Source organism: Oncorhynchus nerka, linkage group LG6, assembly GCF_034236695.1.
Source record: "Oncorhynchus nerka isolate Pitt River linkage group LG6, Oner_Uvic_2.0, whole genome shotgun sequence".
Classification (NCBI taxonomy): Eukaryota; Metazoa; Chordata; class Actinopteri; order Salmoniformes; family Salmonidae; genus Oncorhynchus; species Oncorhynchus nerka.
The window spans coordinates 63967168-63990844 of record NC_088401.1 but is presented as its reverse complement, the minus strand read 5'-3'; the positions used below and the strand labels follow the sequence as shown (position 1 = coordinate 63990844).

General features: G+C 42.5%; 1 protein-coding gene across 1 annotated transcript in view; it reads right to left on the bottom strand.

The window, feature by feature from the left end:
• Window positions 1-3671: 3671 nt before the first annotated feature.
• Window positions 3672-23677, bottom strand: part of LOC115131186 (BTB/POZ domain-containing protein KCTD8-like) — a 34842-nt gene continuing 14836 nt past the window's right edge. Inside the window, exon 2 of the mRNA XM_029662781.2 lies at window positions 3672-5188. Coding sequence (XP_029518641.1) covers window positions 4689-5188 — 500 coding nt within the window. The 3' untranslated portion in view covers window positions 3672-4688. The remainder of the gene's footprint in view (window positions 5189-23677) is intronic.

The following is a 23677-nucleotide window of genomic DNA, read 5'->3' as shown; positions in this document are numbered from 1 at the left end:
TCGCTATCAGACAGTTGGTTTAAACTGAGTGATTGGTAGCATGTGTTTCTCGCCCCGTGTCTAGATAGTAGTGAGTCAAGCATGAAGCAAGGACAGCTCTATTACACTGGCCTCCTCTCTACTGCTGTGATAGTCAGATAGAGAGTGTGCCTGGCTGCATGGCACTCATTTAGGCCCAGTGGCGCACACAGGGGCAAGGTGCTGTGGCTACTCTAATGGTTACACCACCCTCTGTGGTGGTTTCAGGGGATAGGCCGCATATTTTACACCCACGCCAAGCCCCAAGACTCCAACTGGGTCTCATATCACGTTGCCACCACATAAAAGCAGTGCAATGCTAAACGGGCAGGTTTCCGGCTACTATTGTTATTTTGTGGAAACTGACTGTCCAGGCTGTGTATGAGCCCTTATAAAACAGCGTCAAAACTGATCTGGAACAAGAGCTCAAGATAGATGAGTATTTTAAAATATATTTTTTTAACCTTTTGTCGTGCAAAGCCCCTGTCATGTCAAGCCAATCTCAACAAAAATGGCAGATTATAGGTCAATCTAAAAAAAATCCACTCAGACATGCAAGAACCAACTAATACCTTTATTAACATTTGTTTTAGGGCTACAGCATACTCACTTTATTCATTTTGGTTTGACTTGACTTGGACAACAGATCTCACATTGTAAACACATGTGCCAACTATTTGCTCCATTGGTTTGCTGTCATATCATAGATTACGCTGCAAAAACAACTCAATGCAGAAAAGTACTGTTCACAATCTTGAATAATGATGTGCAGCCCATAAGAATAGGATGCGGTGGCACGTTTTGTCATGAGGGAACATCATTTCAAGTAACTGCACTTTTGCTTTGCTTTATTGCTGACTATTTAGACAATTGTAAAGTGCTGAGAAAGATCATGGTTTCATCATTATATTTAGAAAGATTTATGACACCACATAAATGAGTTATGTTGTCACAATGTTTACTACAGGGTTATTTGTCATCCTACCATTGTAGGTCAAACATATAAACTTCAACCTGATTTGAACCATCTCACTCTGCCATTAACATAGAAATGCCATCAAAAACCAACCTCTGATGAGTATGTACATCTAGGCTTTCAATGGAAAGTATTTGCTTGGTTTTCAGAAGAGCTGAAAAGCACAGGAGTACAGGATGTCACCAGCAAATGAGTAGTATTCATATATGTCAGATGCAACATCTGACACATTAATCAAGAATTTACAGCAAACTTGCAAGCGTCAATTCAACTCAACTCAACTGCTGATAATCAATAGTCCAAGGTACCTTACCTGGCTAAATCTTAAGGTTGATCCTATGTTAAAGTATCCTCAATGGATTTATTTACCCAGCTGCATTTTCCCCTTTTATCTCTTAATAAATGGAATGGCAAAAATGTTGATTTCCGCCTAAATAGACATACACAAAAGGAAGTGCTTTTAATTGCATCATTGTATCATTATAGCACTGCAGTAGTAGTATGCATGCTTTCAGGACAGGATAAGGCCAGGTCTACCTTGGTTGATGAAGTCATGTATTTCAAGGGACGACTGAGGTTAAACCTTCAGGTCTCTGAAGATCAGCTCATTTTCCTGTGCTTTTTTAAATATGCAGATATATAATATCAAAATCCATCAACCATAATGTACTGCAGTTTCATTTGGCAGGTGCACGGTACGTGCACATCTTTGATGTCCACACTCAAGATGTGAAAATGTCAATTTCCTTGTAGTTCCAAATCTGCTTCCAATCTGTTACATGTTTTTTTTCAGTAGAGTGGTTGGCTGAGCTATTGGTACAAAAGAACCACTCCGAACTAATTGAGAAAAGATCTATCGGTTTGTGTTATGGTTTAACATTATGGTTTGTTGTCACCATCATGTCCATACAGTTTTGGATGACATTTTGCCCCAAGGCAGAATTCCAATTGTCCAACACAATTATGTAACTGATCCATGTGGAAATTCTAAACATGTTTGTACAGGTCCAACAGCAGCTTGTGATGGCGTTTCGTTAGAGTCATGACCATGTTATCTGTAGAACACCCGATATGGCATGTCTTCTTGAAGATTAACAATTCCATCATCAAAATATGGGAAGAATGTTTACATTTCCAGGACTATTTTGTTGTTATGTGTTTGCTGCCCTCAGGATAAGATTTACTAAGGAAAACTGTGTTTACAATAAGCTGTGTATTCAATAAAACAGTGTTTACACAATTTAGAATGACGAGAAACTCAATTGCATCTTAATTGAAAGATTTACTCTCACTAAGTGGAAAAACACATTATTGTTCAGTAGACATTTGTTATGTTTCTTGCCATCTGATTGAAATAAGATGGTGCATTGTCATACAGGCACCTGGGACATGGACATTAGGTCAACGTCCCAACAGGTCAAATAGTTTAGACCAGGGTTTCCCAAACTCTGCCCCTGAGGGCCCCCCTGGGTGCACTTCTTTTTTCTCCTAGCACTACACAGCTGATTCAAATAATCAACTCATCATCAAGCTTTGATTATTTGAATCAGCTGTGTAGTGCTAGGAGAAAAAAACTCAAGGTACACCCAGGGAGGCCCCAGGACTGAGTTTGGGAAACCTTGGTTTAGAGGACCTCTCAGTCTCGTCTAATAGCCAATCCTCCATTGACAGATTCCTAAAGTATATGCCCTGTGACCACTAGATTTGCAAAAAGCAGATAATGGTTCTTATCACAGGCGCTGTGATGAATAATACATTTCACTAGGACTTGCTCATGCTTTGTCAGTCACAATGATAGATGGATTCAAGAGAGACTCATAATTACTGCTGTGGTTCAATGGTGTCTTCCTGTGGTTCAATAATGTCTTCCTGTGGTTCAATAGTGTCTTCCTGTGGTTCAATAATAACTATTGTGTCAGTTGACATGGACTTCTGAATGTAAGATAACTTACTTGCCTATGCATGCATCACACGCCTCTATCTACCCGAGTGGCTGTCATTGTGTTTGGAGGACCCATCCACATTCAGCATTACCATGGCAACAATATTAACACTGGCAACAGATTTTTTTTTATCCCAAGGGATGGACCATGGCTGTTTTGGAGGAAGTCCTCCAACATTGCCCATATTGGTTTCTGATAAATACAGCACATTCGACCATTTCAGATTCAGTTTCTCTTCAACCATCAGTGAAATAATCAATTGTCTAAAAACGTTGTGCACATTTCCATTTTCAGATTTTTAGTCCCTGGCAGAAGACGAGAAAACATCACTTCTTCAATCCTGTTGTGATACACCTGCAATCTCATTTGAGACTAAGAGATGATCATTTCAGCACCTTGGATAGGGACAACTCAGACTAGTGGGGTTAAACTCAGTGTTCAGTCTCTGAAGCCCATTATCTTCACATTCAAATAGCAAACGTAAAACAGTCAAAGTGTTTAAGTAATCGTCACCATATTTCCATCTGTCAAAGCAATTTGTTGAGTAAAGTGTTTTAAATTCACTAAGTATGGATTTGTTTTAGATTTCTGCCTTGTGGTGTAATTCGTTGAGTTCATAACATGTCATTTTATTGAATGTCTTTAAAACAAAAGGTCTCCCTTTAAAACAAAACCTCTCACCTTGGCAATAAAAAACAGACAAAATAACTGACAAAATAACTGGTGTATAAAAAGCCAGCGGCTTTTTCATCTTTACTCAACACTTTTATTAGATAAATGATTTTCAACAAAGAGGGAATGACAAAAAACAGACTTTTCCATTGCTCGGTAATCAGCTTTTTTTTAGTCAATTCCGTAAGTTATTGGGTGAGCAAGAGAAAGCGGCTTGGAGTTAACACTGTATAAAAAAGGCTTGGCCCTCAGCACACAATATTATCTATCTAGAGTGATTGTAAGAAATCATCTTCACCGTTCTTAGCCCGGCACTGAAGGATTTTTACATGAAGAGATGGTTTCCTTGACACTGATCAAGCCTGTTCCTGGACTGAAAAGTGTCATAACATGATATTATATTATCGTAGAATTATTCTAAAAAAAAATAGCAATAAACCTTGTTACTCACACATTGACCATGGACAACAACAGTAAAACACACCAAAGGACATCCATGGTAGATACTGAATGGACATATTCCACTCTTCCCACTATCTGGAAATAAAAAAAACTTCTTAAACAATTCACATGTCGAACACATATAATTCTCTCTCTGTAGATAATTCAATAAATTGTAATTAAGTCTTTAGTGGTATACAGTATATCAATTTTTTCTTATTCGTTAACAACATTCATCTACATTCACAACTATTTCAATCCATTCCAAAGCGAGGGGAGTGGGAATGTCACTGAAGGTCTCAAAGAAAGAAATTAGCCAAAATACTTTTCACATAGTCACACAGTTTTTACTTTTGAGGCTTGTATGAGAAATCTACATTGCAATTTAGAATTTAAGAGACAACATACCAGAAAAGGGGATATCCGCTGTGCTTCTTTTAACATGCCCCTGAAATGCATGTGCTTACCAACCTGGCCTCCCTTCACAAAAACAACAGTTGGTTGATGATCCTTTTAACTTAATTTGTACTGTCAGACATTTTAGAGGAATCATAGCACTTAAAACCAGACAAAATGGAAGGAATCCAAACAAAGATGGCTACCACATGTGGAATGGGGATGGGAATAGAAAGTGGCACCTATAGACCGTACTTTTGGAGTAGTTCGGACTGCCACTGCCTCTTGCGCTCAGGGAAAGCCTGTGGGATTTTGATGTTGTTAAAGTCCTGGATGCACTGCTTCATCTCTTCCTCTGCACTGGGTCTTTCCGTGTTCTTCTTCCTACTAAGGCCGCCCTCACGCCCCATCAGCGACTGGAAGAGCTCGCTGTTGCGTCGCTTATCCGGCAGCTGCATCCACTGCACTGACGAGCCCTTCTTGGAGGGTCGCCCCAGGGTGAGGGTACTGGGCTGCCGGGAGACGGACTGGAGGGCTCCACAGGGGGCCACGGATCCCCCGCCGCCTCCCCCACCCAGGTTGGGACCATCCTGGGGTGAGGTGGCCTCAGAGTGGGTCTCGGAGCTGGAGGTGGAGAGCTCGTTGAGGGACGTGCCGCTCTCGCTGCCCTTGTCAGTGCCCAGTTTGTCCTGCTTGCACTCCTCACAGTCTTGCTTGGGGGAGACGGTCTTCAATGCCGGCCCTGCCAAACAAACAGCAGAGAAACAAGGTCAGTCACATCTTGAGACAACCGAGTGGGAGCACATGTGTATGACATGCTGCTGTTTTCCCCTAATTTTTCCATGAGTGCCCACAGCTTTTCCACTTATTTGAACTATTACAATAGAGTAGAATACAATACAGTACATGCAAACCTGATTCATCTTGTTAATTTGTTGACCAGTTGAGTCAGGTGTGCTACAGTATTACTGGAATAGATCAAATAAGTGGAACAGCTGGGGCTAAACCAAGATAGGTTAAGGAAACACTGTCAGAAATGCAGCTATCCAAGGTCTTGAATATTTGGCATACATTCTATCAATGCACAATCTTTCATATTTTCCATAAACTACTTAAATCAATGTATGCAAATACATTTCAGAAAAAAAAAGATCTGAGTGAGAGACAAAAATAGTGAGACACAGACATGACTGTACGACGTAGCTAAAAGTGTCCCCCATAATACATCCTCTGCTATCTGAGAAACAGACATGATTGTACGATGTAGCTGCAAAGTGTCCCCCAAAATACCTCCTCTGCTATCTGAGAAAAATACATGACTGTACGACGTAGCTGCAGTGTCCCCCATAATACCTCGGCTGCTATCTGAGAAAAATACATGACTGTACGAAGTAGCTGCAGTGTCCCCCCCCATAATACCTCCGCTGCTATCTGACAAAAATACATGACTGTATGACGTAGCTACAGTGTCCCCCATAATACACCCTCTGCTATCTGACAAAAATACATGACTGTACGACGTAGCTGCAGTGTCCCCCATAATACATCCGCTGCTATCTGACAAAAATACATGACTGTATGACGTAGCTACAGTGTCCCCCATAATACACCCTCTGCTATCTGACAAAAATACATGACTGTACGACGTAGCTGCAGTGTCCCCCATAATACATCCGCTGCTATCTGACAAAAATACATGACTGTATGACGTAGCTACAGTGTCCCCCATAATACACCCTCTGCTATCTGACAAAAATACATGACTGTACGACGTAGCTACAGTGTCCCCCATAATACCTCCGCTGCTATCTGACAAAAATACATGACTGTACGACGTAGCTACAGTGTCCCCCATAATACCTCCGCTGCTATCTGACAAAAATACATGACTGTACGACGTAGCTACAGTGTCCCCCATAATACATCCTCTGCTATCTGACAAAAATACATGACTGTACGACGTAGCTGCAGTGTCCCCCATAATACATCCGCTGCTATCTGACAAAAATACATGACTGTATGACGTAGCTACAGTGTCCCCCATAATACATCCTCTGCTATCTGAGAAACAGACATGATTGTACGATGTAGCTGCAAAGTGTCCCATGGGGAAAAACAAAACAAACAAAAACATCCTCGGTAGATTTCTCCACACAGTAGTAGTCGTTATGGGGGACACTTTTCACAACTTTAGTGGGCTTTTGTGTTGGCTATCTTAAATCTTCCAGTCTTGCATTGTAAGAACATGAGATAACATGTGCCCATTCTTCCACTAATATTCTCATGTTACATAATTCACCCCCAAGGTAGAACAGTCAGAGTTGGAAACACGACCACAACAGTTAGTCAGTCAACAAGCTAATGTAATGAGAAATGCTCTTAGCTGAGCCAATCTCTCTCCCCCTCTCTCCGCACGCACGCTGCAGACCCAAGGCATTAACAAGAACGGTTACAGTAAGAAGGCTAACGGCTCTTAGCACCCAGCATGAAATCCCTGTCAGTGGAGCACTAAAAAGTGCACCCAAGTGTTAAGTCAGTATGTTAAACTAAAAGGAGCTCAGCTGAGTTGCAAGCAGTGAGAGCAGTTGGCCTTTGCTCCCTGGCTGTGACAAACAGCTTCCTCAGCAACAACTGCTAAAAATTGAACCAGGAACTATGTTCTCCATCACTTGCAGTTACTCTATACTGCATGAATCAATTGATGCATTTTGAAGAAGTCAACCATTGAGGAAGGACCATTGCTTTAAAACCATTGAAGCATAGTACAGTAGATTACAAAATGTTTTTGACCAAAACATCACAGTTGCAGAAAATAATAAATAGATAATGTCACGCAACATTTTCATTGTCAGCTGATTATGTACTGTAATGTACTGTAAAAACATTGAAATACACATTTGTAGAAAATAAATAAATCACTTAAATAACATTGTTTGTTGTTTATTTTTCCTAAATAGTATCCGAGAGCTGCCCAGTTCTCCGGTTGGCCTGTCAATAAAACACTGCCTCTGATTGGTGATAAAATTGCTAGCTCCAGGTCTGAGGGTACCAGGAGTCCATTAGACCTCAGCAAGCACGCCCCTTACTGGGCTCTAAATCAGCTCAGCGTGACATAAGATTTGCCGGCTAGCTGACTACATAAGATGATCCTGGGAGCTAGAAATGAGCCACTCATCAACACTGTTGACTATTGATTGACATACATAACCATACATACTTACTGCTTGTTAATGTGTTATAGGCCCCCAATGTAAACATCCATAAAGCCTTTATAACAGTTTTATAAGACCTACCAGCATTTGACAACAGATGTGCCTGTCATCTATAGCACACATCATAACAAGCTTCCTAACATATTTTGCCATTGTTCATAATATTAATTCCAGCCTATGGCAGATACATGTCTTATGTTGCTGCTATAAAGGCTTTATGAATGCATACATAGGCGGCCTATAAATCTCTGGTCCCGCTTTGAAGGACGTTCAGCTTGTAAAGGCCGCCTATGTAAAGCCTTCCTAAGCACTACATAAATGTGTTGCAAAGCATCTATAACTGTATGTCATGCTTTATAAAGAGTTCATAGTCACATGACACCTAATCTCGTTCCCAGACACTTCTGCCCAAATGCGCGGAAGGTCTGGTTGACCAACACATCAAACAAGGTCTTCATGAGTTAGGGTTAGGTTTAAAATAACATTTTAAGAAGATAAATTGTTAAAGTGGGCAGGGTTTAGCAATAATTGTGACTTTTTGACTGTGTTAAGTAGTGACAATGACAAATACTTTACTCAGTAAGGTCACTCCTACAGAATTCAATGGTCACTCTCACTATGGTCAACTTTGAATGGTTGATATCCAAGGCTTATAGTATATACTGTGTGTGCAATAGCCTGGAGACGACGTTACACCAAGAAACACTTACCTTGATGAAGGCCCCTAATCTAAAATAATTTGTAAGTGTCTTTCTTCTGGAACCAAGTTACATGTTCCTCAGCACACAAACACGCACAAAACAAAAACGAGCCATACTGTGCACTACTGGACCCAGTCAGGTCTTTGACACAACAATATAACAAGCCACACCGTGGGGTCCAGGACCCAGTCAGGTCTTTGACACAACAATATAAGAAGCCATACCGTGGGGTCCAGGACCCAGTCAGGTCTTTGACACAACAATATAAGAAGCCATACCGTGGGGTCCAGGACCCAGTCAGGTCTTTGACACAACAATATAAGAAGCCATACCGTGGGGTCCAGGACCCAGACAGGTCTTTGACACAACAATATAAGAAGCCATACCGTGGGGTCCAGGACCCAGTCAGGTCTTTGACACAACAATATAAGAAGCCATACCGTGGGGTCCAGGACCCAGTCAGGTCTTTGACACAACAATATAAGAAGCCATACCGTGGGGTCCAGGACCCAGTCAGGTCTTTGACACAACAATATAAGAAGCCATACCGTGGGGTCCAGGACCCAGACAGGTCTTTGACACAACAATATAAGAAGCCATACCGTGGGGTCCAGGACCCAGTCAGGTCTTTGACACAACAATATAAGAAGCCATACCGTGGGGTCCAGGACCCAGTCAGGTCTTTGACACAACAATATAAGAAGCCATACCGTGGGGTCCAGGACCCAGTCAGGTCTTTGACACAACAATATAAGAAGCCATACCGTGGGGTCCAGGACCCAGTCAGGTCTTTGACACAACAATATAAGAAGCCATACCGTGGGGTCCAGGACCCAGTCAGGTCTTTGACACAACAATATAAGAAGCCATACCGTGGGGTCCAGGACCCAGTCAGGTCTTTGACACAACAATATAAGAAGCCATACCGTGGGGTCCAGGACCCAGTCAGGTCTTTGACACAACAATATAAGAAGCCATACTGTGGGGTCCAGGACCCAGTCAGGTCTTTGACACAACAATATAAGAAGCCATACCGTGGGGTCCAGGACCCAGTCAGGTCTTTGACACAACAATATAAGAAGCCATACCGTGGGGTCCAGGACCCAGTCAGGTCTTTGACACAACAATATAAGAAGCCATACCGTGGGGTCCTGGGCCCAGACAGGTCTTTGACACAACAATATAAGAAGCCATACCGTGGGGTCCTGGGCCCAGACAGGTCTTTGACACATTCACCAACTGCCCCGCTGAAAGATCAGCCACAAGCTGTTGGCACCATTGTTACCGGGTTGTAATCAAGCCCTGGTCTCCAGCATGGGAACAGAAGAGGAATACCTGGTGAGGTAGTCTCAGATTGGACTGTTCAAATCATCTTGGTTCTGAAACACACACATACACACACACATTTTGCAGGTCCATCAACCCATCTAAATACCTCTCACACACTACAGTAACCTGTTGATCATGAGAGAACCTTCAGAAATCAGCAGAACGCCAAAAGCCTATTTATCAACACTTTACGTGGTGTCCATTAATACTTTGTTTGAAATGAGACACATTCGGTCATTCATAACACATCCATAAAGATTCTATATCACGTGGCACTGTGCTTACTATAAAGTCTAAAGGAATTAAATAAATAAATATTAAAGACCAGTTTAAACCATATTTCCTTTTATTTCTTTTTTTTTAAACAATACAAATATATTAAGTTTTAAAAAGTCCAGCAATGCAATTACATTGAATATTACACTGTGAATAGTGTAGCTTGTCCCTGAGCTGGCTGACAATTGGTTCTTGCTTCTCTGCCTGCTGGAGGTACTGCATGTTGGTTCCAACCTAACAACAAAGAAAGTTGTCAGACCTGTTAGCTAGCTAGCAATTGCTGTGAAGTCACCGAAATTATTTGATCTAACGATTGAGGTAGCTTTGTAATCTAACTCAACACATATAAATACTACAAACTAATTTAAATGACAACAAATAAAGGTTTATTTACTAGTTTGTCACTGTCCAGTGGCACCAGAAGTAGGCATTTGATTTGCTAACTCATTATATGTGAGCTTACTGCGCTATCGAAACACTGCTAACCAAACAGGGCATGCACACTGAAACAAAGGCAGCTACAAGCAAAAACCAAGTTTCTTACATTTTTCCCAGACCTCAAAAGTGGTCACCTGTTTTGATTTAAGCATTGCTGTGAACACAGAAAATCCAAGAAAATCCAAATATGTTGTTTTTTCTATTAAAAAATTGAAAAAACTGAAAATCCGAAACCTTGAAAAACAAAAGGAGAATATGGGAAAAAATGGAATTATGCAAAAGATAAATACAGATTTTAAAGGGCCCTACCAATGTTTTTTGCTGTGCATGACTGCACTTTAGAGTGTGTGTCAAACTGCCGTGCAGCATTTTGTTGTAAGTTGAGGTCAAGTCCAATATTGACTATGCACCCAAGAGGGAAAGAGGTTGGGCCAATCTAGAACGGGTTTAGAGTAATACAATTACATTTATCCAAATCGACTTACAGTCAAGGGTGCATACATTTTTACACATGGGTGGTCCCGGGAATCTAACCCACTATCCTGGTATTGCAATGCTTTACCAAGATGCATGACAAGGTAATAAATGCTTTGTGAAGCATCAGTTTAATATGATTTATAAAGCTTTTATTAAGCAGTGGGTTATGTCACATTTGACATTGATGGTTATGTCACACATTTATTCCACATTTATAAGCCTTTTATAGAGCATGACCTACTGTACGGTTATAGATGCTTTGTAACACATTCATGTAGCACTTATGAAGGCTTCATGAAGCGTTTAAAAGCTGAGCGTCATTTAAAGCTGAACCAAATCTCGTAATGGTTACCAAAGCTTCATACTGTTGAGGCAGTTAGCGACTCCCACCAATTTAACACAGTGAAAGAGGATTGACAGTAAGATGTGAGAGAGATGGATGGTTATCTGGCTGCAGCTTTCATTTTATAGGATGTTGTCAATCATGACAGTCTCTGAGATTGCCTATCAGAACATAATATCAGGTGGGCAGGCCTAGCTATTTCACCAACTGGATTCTTCTGCTGAAGCTGTTGCTATGGTCAAACGAGGAGTTTATTAGGCAAATGTCATCAGAGCTGGGCTAAAAATCAATCCCATTTTCACAGCAGGAAAATAGAAATGTTACTGAGCCTCATATTTAGCTAATTAGCTTAATTGTGATAAATCAGAGCATGTTTATGAGGTGAAATAACTAATGCTGACAGTGAAAGGGTGTCTTTTTGTAGCATAGGTATTTTGTGATGTCCCACAGAGCAGGTTTGTTGTAGAATGGTTTTGATGAAATACAACTCCTGGTTTTATAGCATCAGAACATGAGGCAGCATTTCAGCAAAGCCAATTATGTCTGTGTACAGTATGTCTCAAATATGAAACATACAGAGATAACGCTACTACACCCCGCTACCCACTGCACATCTAAACAAAAACAACACAACAATTATCTACATAAACAACAGCAGCGGTGGCTTGTGTTCAAATGTCAGCCACCCTTGGGGTTTGTGTGGGTCACAGCATGCCCATATTAGAAAACACACGCAGGCTGCGAATCAGTGATTTACCTCAAAGGCATCGTAATGCAAAGGCTTCCAATTTGGTTTACTATCTCACTAATAGGAACAGCAGCAGCGCAGCTCCCAGGGACGCCACACATCATGGAATCCTGAGTGACTACAATTCACAAAGACTGCCTCTGCCACAGAAAACGCATGACATAGTATTTAGATCCTAGATCACTCATCCCACAATGTAGTTTCTTTGTGTGGAGAGAGATGTTTCTACCTCAAGAAAAACTGGGAATTACAGCTCTCTTTTTCTCTGATACACACGCTAATGCAGGGGCTTTCTCCCCAAAAATGACTGTGGATTCAATTGTATCACAGGAACATAGAGGTAACTACCAAAATAAAGGGAACACCAAGTGTTTTAATAGGGTGTTGGGCCACCACGAGCTGCCAGAACAGCTTCAATGAGCCTTGGCAAAGATTCTACAAGTGGCCTTAAACCATGCCAGGAAATGCACCCCATTCCATAACATATACTTTGTATCCTTAATTTACTCAAGTCTTTCCTTTATCTTGGCAGTCAGCAGTATGCCTACAGTTGAGAAGGCTGCAATTTGGGAAGTAGGCAAGCCAAATATAGAACAGCTTGCTGTGTTGTGGCTATAGAGATATAATCCATAGAAGGATTTGTAACCTCTTACCCTGGCACTTTGACTGTTAAACTCATGGGTACACGAGCAATGCCTGCCAGTCTTGATTTGAATGGGACCTGCCATCTATGGATTATATTTGTATGGTCGGTTGTGGCTGCAGTTTTCCTTTTGTAAATTTCTAAATACAGTTGTGCGAAAAAAAGCAAATGCTGCTGAATAGCTAATAATCGAACAAATGGAAACAATTTTGAATCAACAGCAGCACTGTTTTTCAAAGTAGCTTATTTTGAGTTAGGCTATTGCCATGATGAGGACATCGGTGCCTATGGCTTCATCTTCATCATTAGGTGAGTCAGTGTGCCACCGGAAAATGTATTTAGTAGCCTACTCTATATACACTGCTCCAAAAAATAAAGGGAACACTTAAACAACACAATGTAACTCCAAGTCAATCACACTTCTATGAAATCAAACTGTCCACTTAGGAAGCAACACTGATTGACAATACATGTCACATGCTGTTGTGCAAATGGAATAGACAACAGGTGGAAATTATAGGCAATTAGCAAGACACCCCCAATAAAGGACCACAGACCACTTCTCAGTTCCCATGCTTCCTGGCTGATGTTTTGGTCACTTTTGGGGCGGCAGGGTAGCCTAGTGGTTAGAGCATTGGACTTGTAACCGGAAGGTTGCAAGTTCAAACCCCTGAGCTGACAAGGTACAAATCTGTCGTTCTGCCCCTGAACAGGCAGTTAACCCACTGTTCCTAGGCCGTCATTGAAAATAAGAATTTGTTCTTAACTGACTTGCCTGGTTAAATAAATATAAAATAAACTTTTGAATGCTGGCGGTGCTTTCACTCTAGTGGTAGCATGAGACGGAGTCTACAACCCACACAAGTGGCTCAGGTAGTGCAGCTCATCCAGGATGGACATCAATGCGAGCTGTGGCAAGAAGGTTTGCTGTGTCTGTCAGCGTAGTGTCCAGAGCATGGAGGCGCTACCAGAAGACAGGCCAGTACATCAGGAGACGTGGAGGAGGCCGTAGGAGGGCAACAACCCAGCAGCAGGACCACTACCTTCGCCTTTGTGCAAGGAGGAGCAGGAGGAGCACTGCCAGAGCCCTGCAAAATGACCTCCAGCAGGCCACAAATGTGCATGTGTCTGCTCAAACGGTCAGAAACAGACTCCATGAGGGTGGTATGAGGGCCCGACGTCCACAGGTGGGGGTTGTGCTTACAGCCCAACACCGTGCAGGACGTTTGGCATTTGCCAGAGAACACCAAGATTGGCAAATTCGCCACTGGCGCTCTGTGCTCTTCACGGATGAAAGCAGGTTCACACTGAGCACATGTGACAGACGTGACAGAGTCTGGAGACGCCGTGGAGAACGTTCTGCTGCCTGCAACATCCTCCAGCATGACCGGTTTGGCGGTGGGTCAGTCATGGTGTGGGGTGGCATTTCTTTGGGGAGCCGCACAGCCCTCCATGTGCTCGCCAGAGGTAGCCTGACTGCCATTAGGTACCGAGATGAGATCCTCAGACCCCTTGTGAGACCATATGCTGGTGCGGTTGGCCCTGGGTTCCTCCTAATGCAAGACAATGCTAGACCTCATGTGGCTGGAGTGTATCAGCAGTTCCTGCAAGAGGAAGGCATTGATGCTATGGACTGGCCCGCCCGTTCCCCAGACCTGAATCCAATTGAGCACATCTAGGACATCATGTCTCGCTCCATCCACCAACGCCACGTTGCACCACAGACTGTCCAGGAGTTGGCGGATGCTTTAGTCCAGGTCTGGGAGGAGATCCCTCAGGAGACCATTCACCACCTCATCAGGAGCATGCCTATGTGTTGTAGGGAGGTCATACAGACACGTGGAGGCCACACACACTACTGAGCCTCATTTTGACTTGTTTTAAGGACATTAAATCAAAGTTGGATCAGCCTGTAGTGTGGTTTTCCACTTTACTTTTGAGTGTGACTCCAAATCCAGACCTCCATGGGTTGATAAATTTGATTTCCATTGATAGTTGAATGTGCTGACAACAAAATCACACAAAAATTATGTAAAGAAAAAAGTATTTAATAAGAATATTTCATTCATTCAGATCTAGGATGTGTTATTTTAGTGTTTTTTGAGAAGTGTATATACACTACCGTTCAAAAGTTTGGGGTCACTTGTTTTTGAAAGAAAATCAATTGTTTTGTCCATTTAAAATAACATCAAATTGATCATAAATACAGTGTAGACATTGTTAATGTTGTAAATGACTATTGTAGCTGGAAAAAGCATATATTTTTATGGAATATCTACATAGGCGTACAGAGGCCCATTATCAGCAACCATCACTCCTGTGTTCCAATGGCACGTTGTGTTGGCTAAGTTTATCATTTTAAAAAGGTCTAATTGAGCAATAGAAAACCCTTTTCAATTATGGTAGCACAGCTGAAAACTGTTCTTCTGATTAAAGAAGCAATAAAACTGGCCTTCTTTTGACTTGTTGAGTATCAGCATTTGTGGGTTTGATTATCGGCTCAAAACGTCCAGAAACAAAAACCTTACTTCTGAAACTCGTCAGTCTATTCTTGTTCTGAGAAATGAAGGCTATTCCATGCTAGAAATGGCCAAGAAACTGAAGATCTCGTACAATGCTGTGTACTACTCCCGTCACAGAACAGTGCAAACTGACTCAGAATAAAAAGAGTGATGGGAGGCCCCGGTGCACAACTGAGCAAGAGGACAAGTACATTAGAGTGTTTAGTTTGAGAAACAGGTGCCTCACAAGTCCTCAACTGGCAGCTTCATTAAATAGTACCCGCAAAAAACACCAGTCTCAACGTCAACAGTGAAGAGGCGACTCCGCAATGCTGGCCTTCTAGGCAGAGTTGCAAAGAAAAAGCCAGAGGAACTCTGTCTAGAAGTCCAGCATCCCGGAGTTGCCTCTTCACTGTTAACGTTGAGTTTCAGAAGAAAATTATTTTTTCTGGCCATTTTAAGCCTGTAATCGAATCCACAAATGCTGACACTCCAGATACTCAACTAGTCTAAAGAAGGCCAGTTTAATTTCATCTTTAATAATCAGCAGCACAGTTTTCAGCTGTGTTACCATAATTACAAAAGGGTTTTCTATTGATCAAATAGACCTTTTAAAATTATAACTTTGGATTAGCTAATGTGCCACTGGAACACAGGAGTGATGGTTGCTGATAATGGGCCTCTGTACAACTATGTAGATATCCCACTAAAAATCAGCCATTTTCAGCTACAATAGTCATTTACAACATTAACAATGTCTACACTGTATTTCTGACCAATTTTATGTAGATTTTTTACAGCTGATTTTTAATGGAATATCTACATAGGTGTACAGAGGCCCATTATCAGCAACCATCACTCCTGTGTTCCAGTGGCACATTAGCTAATCCAAGTTAATCATAATATACCCCCCAAAAATTGGACCCTGCTAAAATAGGTTGCCCATATGCAGGGTTGGGGAGTAACGGATTAAACGTAATGGAATGCAAAAAAACGCTAACTGTAATCCGTTAAATTACCAGCAAAAATATTGTAATCAGATTACAGATACTTTTTAAAAACTAGATGATTACTTTGAGGATTACTTTTAAATTCCGATTTTTTTTTTTTTACCCTTCTCTGTTTTCTCAATGACATTCAAATCAGCATTCAAAAAAGGCTTAAGTTTAAGTTTGTTCCACCTGAGCGAGTCTGACCACAAGTCACGGGCCACTATGATGACACACCAAATGTGTTTGATGGATCACAGGACAAGAGCAGGTATAGGTTTTTGTAGGCTACAGTCCAAGCTATGTCTTCCAATGGTGCGACTGCTGTCGGCATCCAAAGATTATCCAACTTGAATAAACACTTAGAGGTAAGGATGACAGCAGTGGTGTAGTCTACGGCGACAGGGATATCACTTATTATTGATATCTACATAGTGCATTAATGTGAATCACACTGCTGATCTTTCATTTTGCTTTTTGCGCCTTACAGATTGTGGTTGTAATCTAAAAGTAATGGAATGTAATCAGATTACGTTACTGAGTTTGGGTAATCCAAAAGTTACGTTACCAATTACAATTTTGGACAGGTAACTGTAATGAATTACGTTTATAAAGTAACCTACCCAACCCTGCCCATATGTGGAAATCCTACAAACGCATCTGCTCAACTATAGCCTATGGCACATGGTTAATCTCTCTCTCTCTCTCTCTCTCTCTCTCTCTCTCAGCAATTTTTAAATCGAATCGAATCGTTGCCAGATTTGGTTTTACCATCTTTCTCTGCTCTCACTGGTACCAACGGGAAAATAATACAATAGTATGTAGAACGTTCCCTGGGCCTTTACAAAAGCAGAGAATGTTCTGTCCCACTGTCTCCCATCTGATTTGAAAATAGAGCATAAATAACTTACTCTCAATGCTTAGACAACTAAAGTCAAGCTAATAGAGTGTCCAGTAGAGTTAGAGAGCCAGTACATCAGAGGAGAAAATGCAACTCCATTAGACGAATAGCATGTCATAAGAGGAGTAAGGCCCTCCCTTTGAGTTCTTCTTCATCTCTTCCATCTTGTTCGACAAAGGCTTCGTCAGAAATGGCACCCTATGCCCTATGTGTAGCCCATAGGGCCCCTGTCAAAAGTAGTCCACTATGTAGGGAATAGGAAGCCATTTGGGTGACAGACAAAACTATCCCTTCAGAAAATGTGCCGTCCTCGCTTTTCAATAGGGACAAGTGGAGTTCAGGTGAATAGAGAAATCAAGGTTTACTACCTCACTAAGAGAAAGCCTCTATTACTGTACAGCCAAGCAGTCATCAATGGGCTTTTGTGTGGGATGGTTCTTTTAAGGATCTTGGCACACTCTCTGAAGCAGATGGTAGTCTATCTCGATAAGGCTTAGGGATGCTGTTCAATCAAAACCACATTACATTATTAAATCAGGAACATAGAGAGTTAACATACCTTCATATAACTCAAATAAAAATGCAGAATGGTTTGTGGTACTGTAATTAATAGCAAGTAGACCACTCTACGGTAGATGTTCCAGTTTTCTGAATAAGAGTAGTATGTGCATAGGCAGTAGTGTTATTGGATAGCAGCTATTTTGATGAAAGTTTTGATTAAATTATTGTTTTACCTACTGGCTACTGTAGTTGAATGCACCTCTGGATAAGAGCATCTGCTAAATGACTGAAGTGTAAAATAAAATATAGTGCATGTAATCAAAGACGCATAGATATTTCTATAGCAGGTTTGATAAAACTCAGCCATAAGAATAATATTTTGGGCCAACTGACACATTTGAGTTACTTCTGTAACACTTGATATGTTTGCATATGGCTTTCCTAATATGGTGTCAATAAGGTAACACAACACCTTGGTAAAGCTTGCATAACACATAGTAAAACCTAATAACACTACCACAACCAATGAAAACCATTTTTCAACTGTATATTTAGTCTTATGCTTTAGGACATAGGGTTATCTTAATAGGAAAGGACAGCTGTCATGTCAATCAGAACAGTGTTACAGCAATACGTACAAAACCACACCTAAATCAAAGTGTCCGAGATTCACATCCAAGGACAAACTGGCGATCTACTATTGAACTGAGTCCAATCTCAACCCTCCCAATAAAGGGTCTTGTTTCCTATAGCTCTCCCATATAACTCCCTGCTGAGTCTTCGTGTTTCAGATCGATTCTCTGGGACAATCTTTGTCAGGGCTGCACAATAATCATTGAGCCCTGGGGACAGTGGGGACAGGCTAACCAGGTGGGTATCAGTCAGTATTGAAATAGGACAACTGATGCCACCGCCCTTCTCCGATGACATTGGGACATTGAGAATGTAAAGGACCTAAAAATAAAATGGCAGGCCAATTTGTTTTGTAACTTTGAGGAACAGCACTGACTCAGCTAATTATGGGCCAAAGGTAGATAAAAGGTTGGTTAAAGGTTTGATAATCACATAAGTACAATAATACAAGTCAGTGATTCATAGTACAGATGTAGGATCTTAATTTGATCCCTTTTGTTACTGCGAATTTTACTGCACAGCGGGAAATGCAAACTTGAAGTATATTCTAGGTTTAAAAAGTCTTCTAAAGTTTGTAATTTCCACTTTAAAATGTCATTCTTGATTTGAATATAATGCATATAATACTTGATTTGCATATAATGACAGCATGATTCCTTGGTTAAGAAGCACTTGACACTTTAAAAACCTTTCAGACCAGCTTCTACAAATGGACACCGTATCCAAAAATAGCCCCGGTGACAAGTGAGATATGCGAGAAAGCACACCAACGGCTAAGCAAGACATCTATTATCTAATCAAGTGTTGAACAAATCATTATATAAGTGCTCCCGATAACGCTTCATTGAGTGCACAGCCAAGAAATGGAGGCAAATTACAGTACTTGTAGATGTGCGCTAAGAATGAAAGGTGCAATTATGTTGAAAAGCCAGTGGTGAATCTTAATAAGAAGGTAGGAAAGCTTAGCTGAATGCTCTCAGAACAACAGTTGGCCATCCTGAGAGATGTAAAAAAAAAAAAAAAAAACATCATCTCTCAAGCAAATAGTGAAGTGAAAAAGGAAAAGCACATAATTTGAATGCAATTCCCTTTTCGACACCGGCCAGCAGCAGACACCCCTGCAGCCCACTGCTGGCTTGACTCTGAAGGTAAGCAGGGTTCGATCCTGGTCGGTCCCTGGATGCTGCTGGAACTAGTGTTGGAGGGCCAGCAGCAGACACCCCTGCAGCCCACTGCTGGCTTGACTCTGAAGGTAAGCAGGGTTCGATCCTGGTCGGTCCCTGGATGCTGCTGGAACTAGTGTTGGAGGGCCAGCAGCAGACACCCCTGCAGCCCACTGCTGGCTTGACTCTGAAGGTAAGCAGGGTTCGATCCTGGTCGGTCCCTGGATGCTGCTGGAACTAGTGTTGGAGGGCCAGCAGCAGACACCCCTGCAGCCCACTGCTGGCTTGACTCTGAAGGTAAGCAGGGTTCGATCCTGGTCGGTCCCTGGATGCTGCTGGAACTAGTGTTGGAGGGCCAGCAGCAGACACCCCTGCAGCCCACTGCTGGCTTGACTCTGAAGGTAAGCAGGGTTCGATCCTGGTCGGTCCCTGGATGCTGCTGGAACTAGTGTTGGAGGGCCAGCAGCAGACACCCCTGCAGCCCACTGCTGGCTTGACTCTGAAGGTAAGCAGGGTTCGATCCTGGTCGGTCCCTGGATGCTGCTGGAACTAGTGTTGGAGGGCCAGCAGCAGACACCCCTGCAGCCCATTGCTGGCTTGACTCTGAAGGTAAGCAGGGTTCGATCCTGGTCGGTCCCTGGATGCTGCTGGAACTAGTGTTGGAGGGCCAGTAGAAGGCACTCTTTCCTCAGATAAAAAAAAAGATCACAATGTCCCAGGGCAGTGATTGGGGACATTGCCCTGTGTAGGGTGTTGTCTTTCAGATGGGAAGTTAAAGGAGTGTCCTGACTCTCTTTGGTCACTAAAGATCCCATGGCACTTAACGTAAGAGTAGGAGCGTTAACCACTGGCTAAATTCCCAATCTGACCCTCATACCATCATGGCCACCTAATCATCCCCAGCTTCCAATTAGCTTATTCATCTCCCCTCTTCTCCCCAGTAACTATTCCCTAGGTCGTTGCTGTAAATGAGAATGGGTTCTCAGTCAACTAAGGGTAAAATATGGGTTAAAATGAATAAAAACATTGCATTTGAGATTTGGGATGAAGTGAATGTTTTGAAAGAAATATTGTGGATAATATATCACAGTAATTACATTTGCGTAATGGTTGAAATAAAGAGATATGACATGAAAAAATTGTAGATAACAGACTTCTATAGCAGGAATAAAGAACACAAATATAGAGATATAATGATTTTAAAGATGGACAGAATGTTCAGTCCACCTGACTAATTCATTGAATAGAGGCAAAGTATCAAAAGGGAAAGCAGAGGCCTCATCAAGAGACTGAAAAAATGGAGCAGGTTTTGGCCTTTGTCAAGTGAAAAGGGATTTGAGAAAAGAAGGAGTTGAGTGTGATACCAATCTATAATTGAAATGCAGGTCTTCCTATCTCTCAGCGGGTGAGTTGGGGAAAGAAAGGAAGTGTATGGAATAAAAAAAAACGGATGAAGATTCTGTAGCGGTGATGGCCATGGGGAAATGGCTTTAGCCTAAACAGAGACAGAGCAGGAGCATGGCCAAGCCTTAGGGCACAACATACAGGTTGTTTCTGTACTTCAGCACGATAGACATTATGTTGAATACATGTCTGTCAGTGAAGACTGGTGTATTGAGGAAGAGGAGGATGGTTTTATCCTCCTATTTGAGAATTTGAATTTCACTTGCAGTACATTCTCAGCAAGGTGTCTCCAGACAGGTAGGTGGTAGTTAACTTTTTAAGTACTATGGTCCAACATTTATCTTACACAGATTAAAGACTAAAGCCGCCTGTAATCTGTAAATCAATGTGCACATGTACTCTGTAGTAGCAATGGCTATCGAAACAAGTTCAAATCCTGCTAGTAAACATCCAATTCCAATAAAAGCACTAAGCACTAATGTGTTCACGCATAGGCTCACAACCTGTGTTGTAGTGGAAGTCTGGGGGAGCAGATGGCCTCACAAGCTAGTATTCTCTCTGGGGGCAAAACAATGTCCTAGAAATAATGCACATGGAAATGGTGTAAACATATTGTGTTCACTCATGCTTCCCTCTCCTAATCTTGCACATAGAACATCCCCATCTGTGTCCATTTTCATGGTCCGGTAGAGTCCACAATGACTCTACTACTTGATCATGACTACTTCAATTCCTGGTCTCTATCTGGACTTAAACGACAGGCAAAGTGGCTGCCGCCACTGTCATTATCTTTCAGGCGTGTTATCGGACAGCTTTCTGCCTAATTAATGAGACTTAGGCAGATAAAGACCATCGTAGTCGACTGGCATTTGCTTGATAAAAATCTCCAGCGCTTAAAATTAGAATTTGGTATTTCGTTGTTCAGCAAAATGGCAGCTCCGACACTTGGTTTGGTATGCAGCTGAGAACTCTCCTGTTGTTCTCTCTCTCAATTCCATGGTATAAACGATCCTATTGTTCTCCTTCTCTCTTTCAAGGACAATTCCAAAGGACAACAATAGCTAATCAAATGAGCTGTTGGGAATTGGGATTATTTGTTTTGCATGGAGAATCAACTACCTGTCTCAGAGCCTACCCTGAATGCTTATCTAAATTAATGAAAGGGATTGCAAGCCTTATTTAGTTGAGAAACCGCATTGCCACACAAAGCAGGAAAAACCCTGTAGGTTTGTTATCTACAGAAGACGGCCATATAATCTCATTCAACGCTTGGGAGAACGCATCATTCACTTCGCAATGTTGATGAGCGGGGGAAATGGTGTGAAGTTTAGGGAGTGAGCGAACGGAAGAGAAAGCCAACTTCCCACCCGGTGGCCTGCCCGCCTGTCACCTGACCTCAGACGAAATCCATCATTTGGCTAGTCATGCCGGGAGTCCCACCACATTTGTCATTGTCCCAGGGTTGCATCTGTGACATTTAAACGATTACCCTCTCAATCAATAACGGTTATGTTGAAGAATGTCACTGCATAAAACAACCTTCTCTGTCATGCCTCTAGGTCGGTGTTTGTTGGCGTTTTGCTTGGCATGGCAGAAAAAAACGAGTATCAAAATAAAATCTGCATGCAAATCGTACTGTGTCACGACAGTTCTAGGATGCGCTCTGCAAAACTCAGACCATAAGGCAATAGATTAACATTTTGGTTTTCCGTTTGTCTTAAATCGACATAACAGTCCAAAATCACAGTTTGTAAGATGCTTTTAGACCCCAAAAGTAGTCTGCTGTCATGATGAACCCAGGTCCCATGGGGCGGCAGAGTAGCCTAGTGGTTAGAGCGTTGGACTAGTAACCGGAAGGTTGCGATGTGATGAAACCATGTCCCACACCATCATGATGAACCCATGTCCCAGGCCATCATGATGAACCCAGGTCCCATGCCATCGTGATGAACCCAGGTCCCATGCCATCGTGATGAACCCATGTCCCACGCCATCATGATGAACCCATGTCCCACGCCATCATGATGAACCCATGTCCCATGCCATCATGATGAACCCATGTCCCACGCCATCATGATGAACCCAGGTCCCATGCCATCATGATGAACCCACGTCCCACGCCATCATGATGAACCTAGGTCCCATGCCATCATGATGAACCCACGTCCCACGCCATAATGATGAACCCAGGTCCCATGCCATCATGATGAACCCAGGTCCCATGCCATCATGATGAACCTAGGTCCCATGCCATCATGACGAACCCACGTCCCACGTCATCATGACGAACCCAAGTCCCACGTCATCATGATGAACCCACGTCCCACGCCATCATGATGAACCCAGGTCCCTTCCATCATGATGAACCCAGGTCCCATGCCATCATGATGAACCCAGGTCCCGTGCTATCATGACGAACCCACGTCATCATGACGAACCCACGTCCCACACCATCATGACGAACCCACGTCCCACGTCATCATGACGAACCCACGTCCCACGTCATCATGATGAACCCACGTCATCATGACGAACCCACGTCCCACGTCATCATGACGAACCCACGTCCCACGTCATCATGACGAACCCACGTCCCACGCCATCATGATGAACCCAGATCCCATGCCATTGTGATGAACCCACGTCCCACGCCATCATGATGAACCCACGTCCCACGTCATCATGACGAACCCACGTCCCACGCCATCATGATGAACCCACGTCCCATGTCATCATGATGAACCCACGTCCCATGTCATCATGATGAACCCACGTCCCACGCCATCATGATGAACCCACGTCCCACGTCATCATGACGAACCCACGTCCCACGCCATCATGATGAACCCACGTCCCATGTCATCATGATGAACCCACGTCCCATGTCATCATGATGAACCCACGTCCCACGTCATCATGACGAACCCACGTCCCATGTCATCATGATGAACCCACGTCCCACGCCATCATGA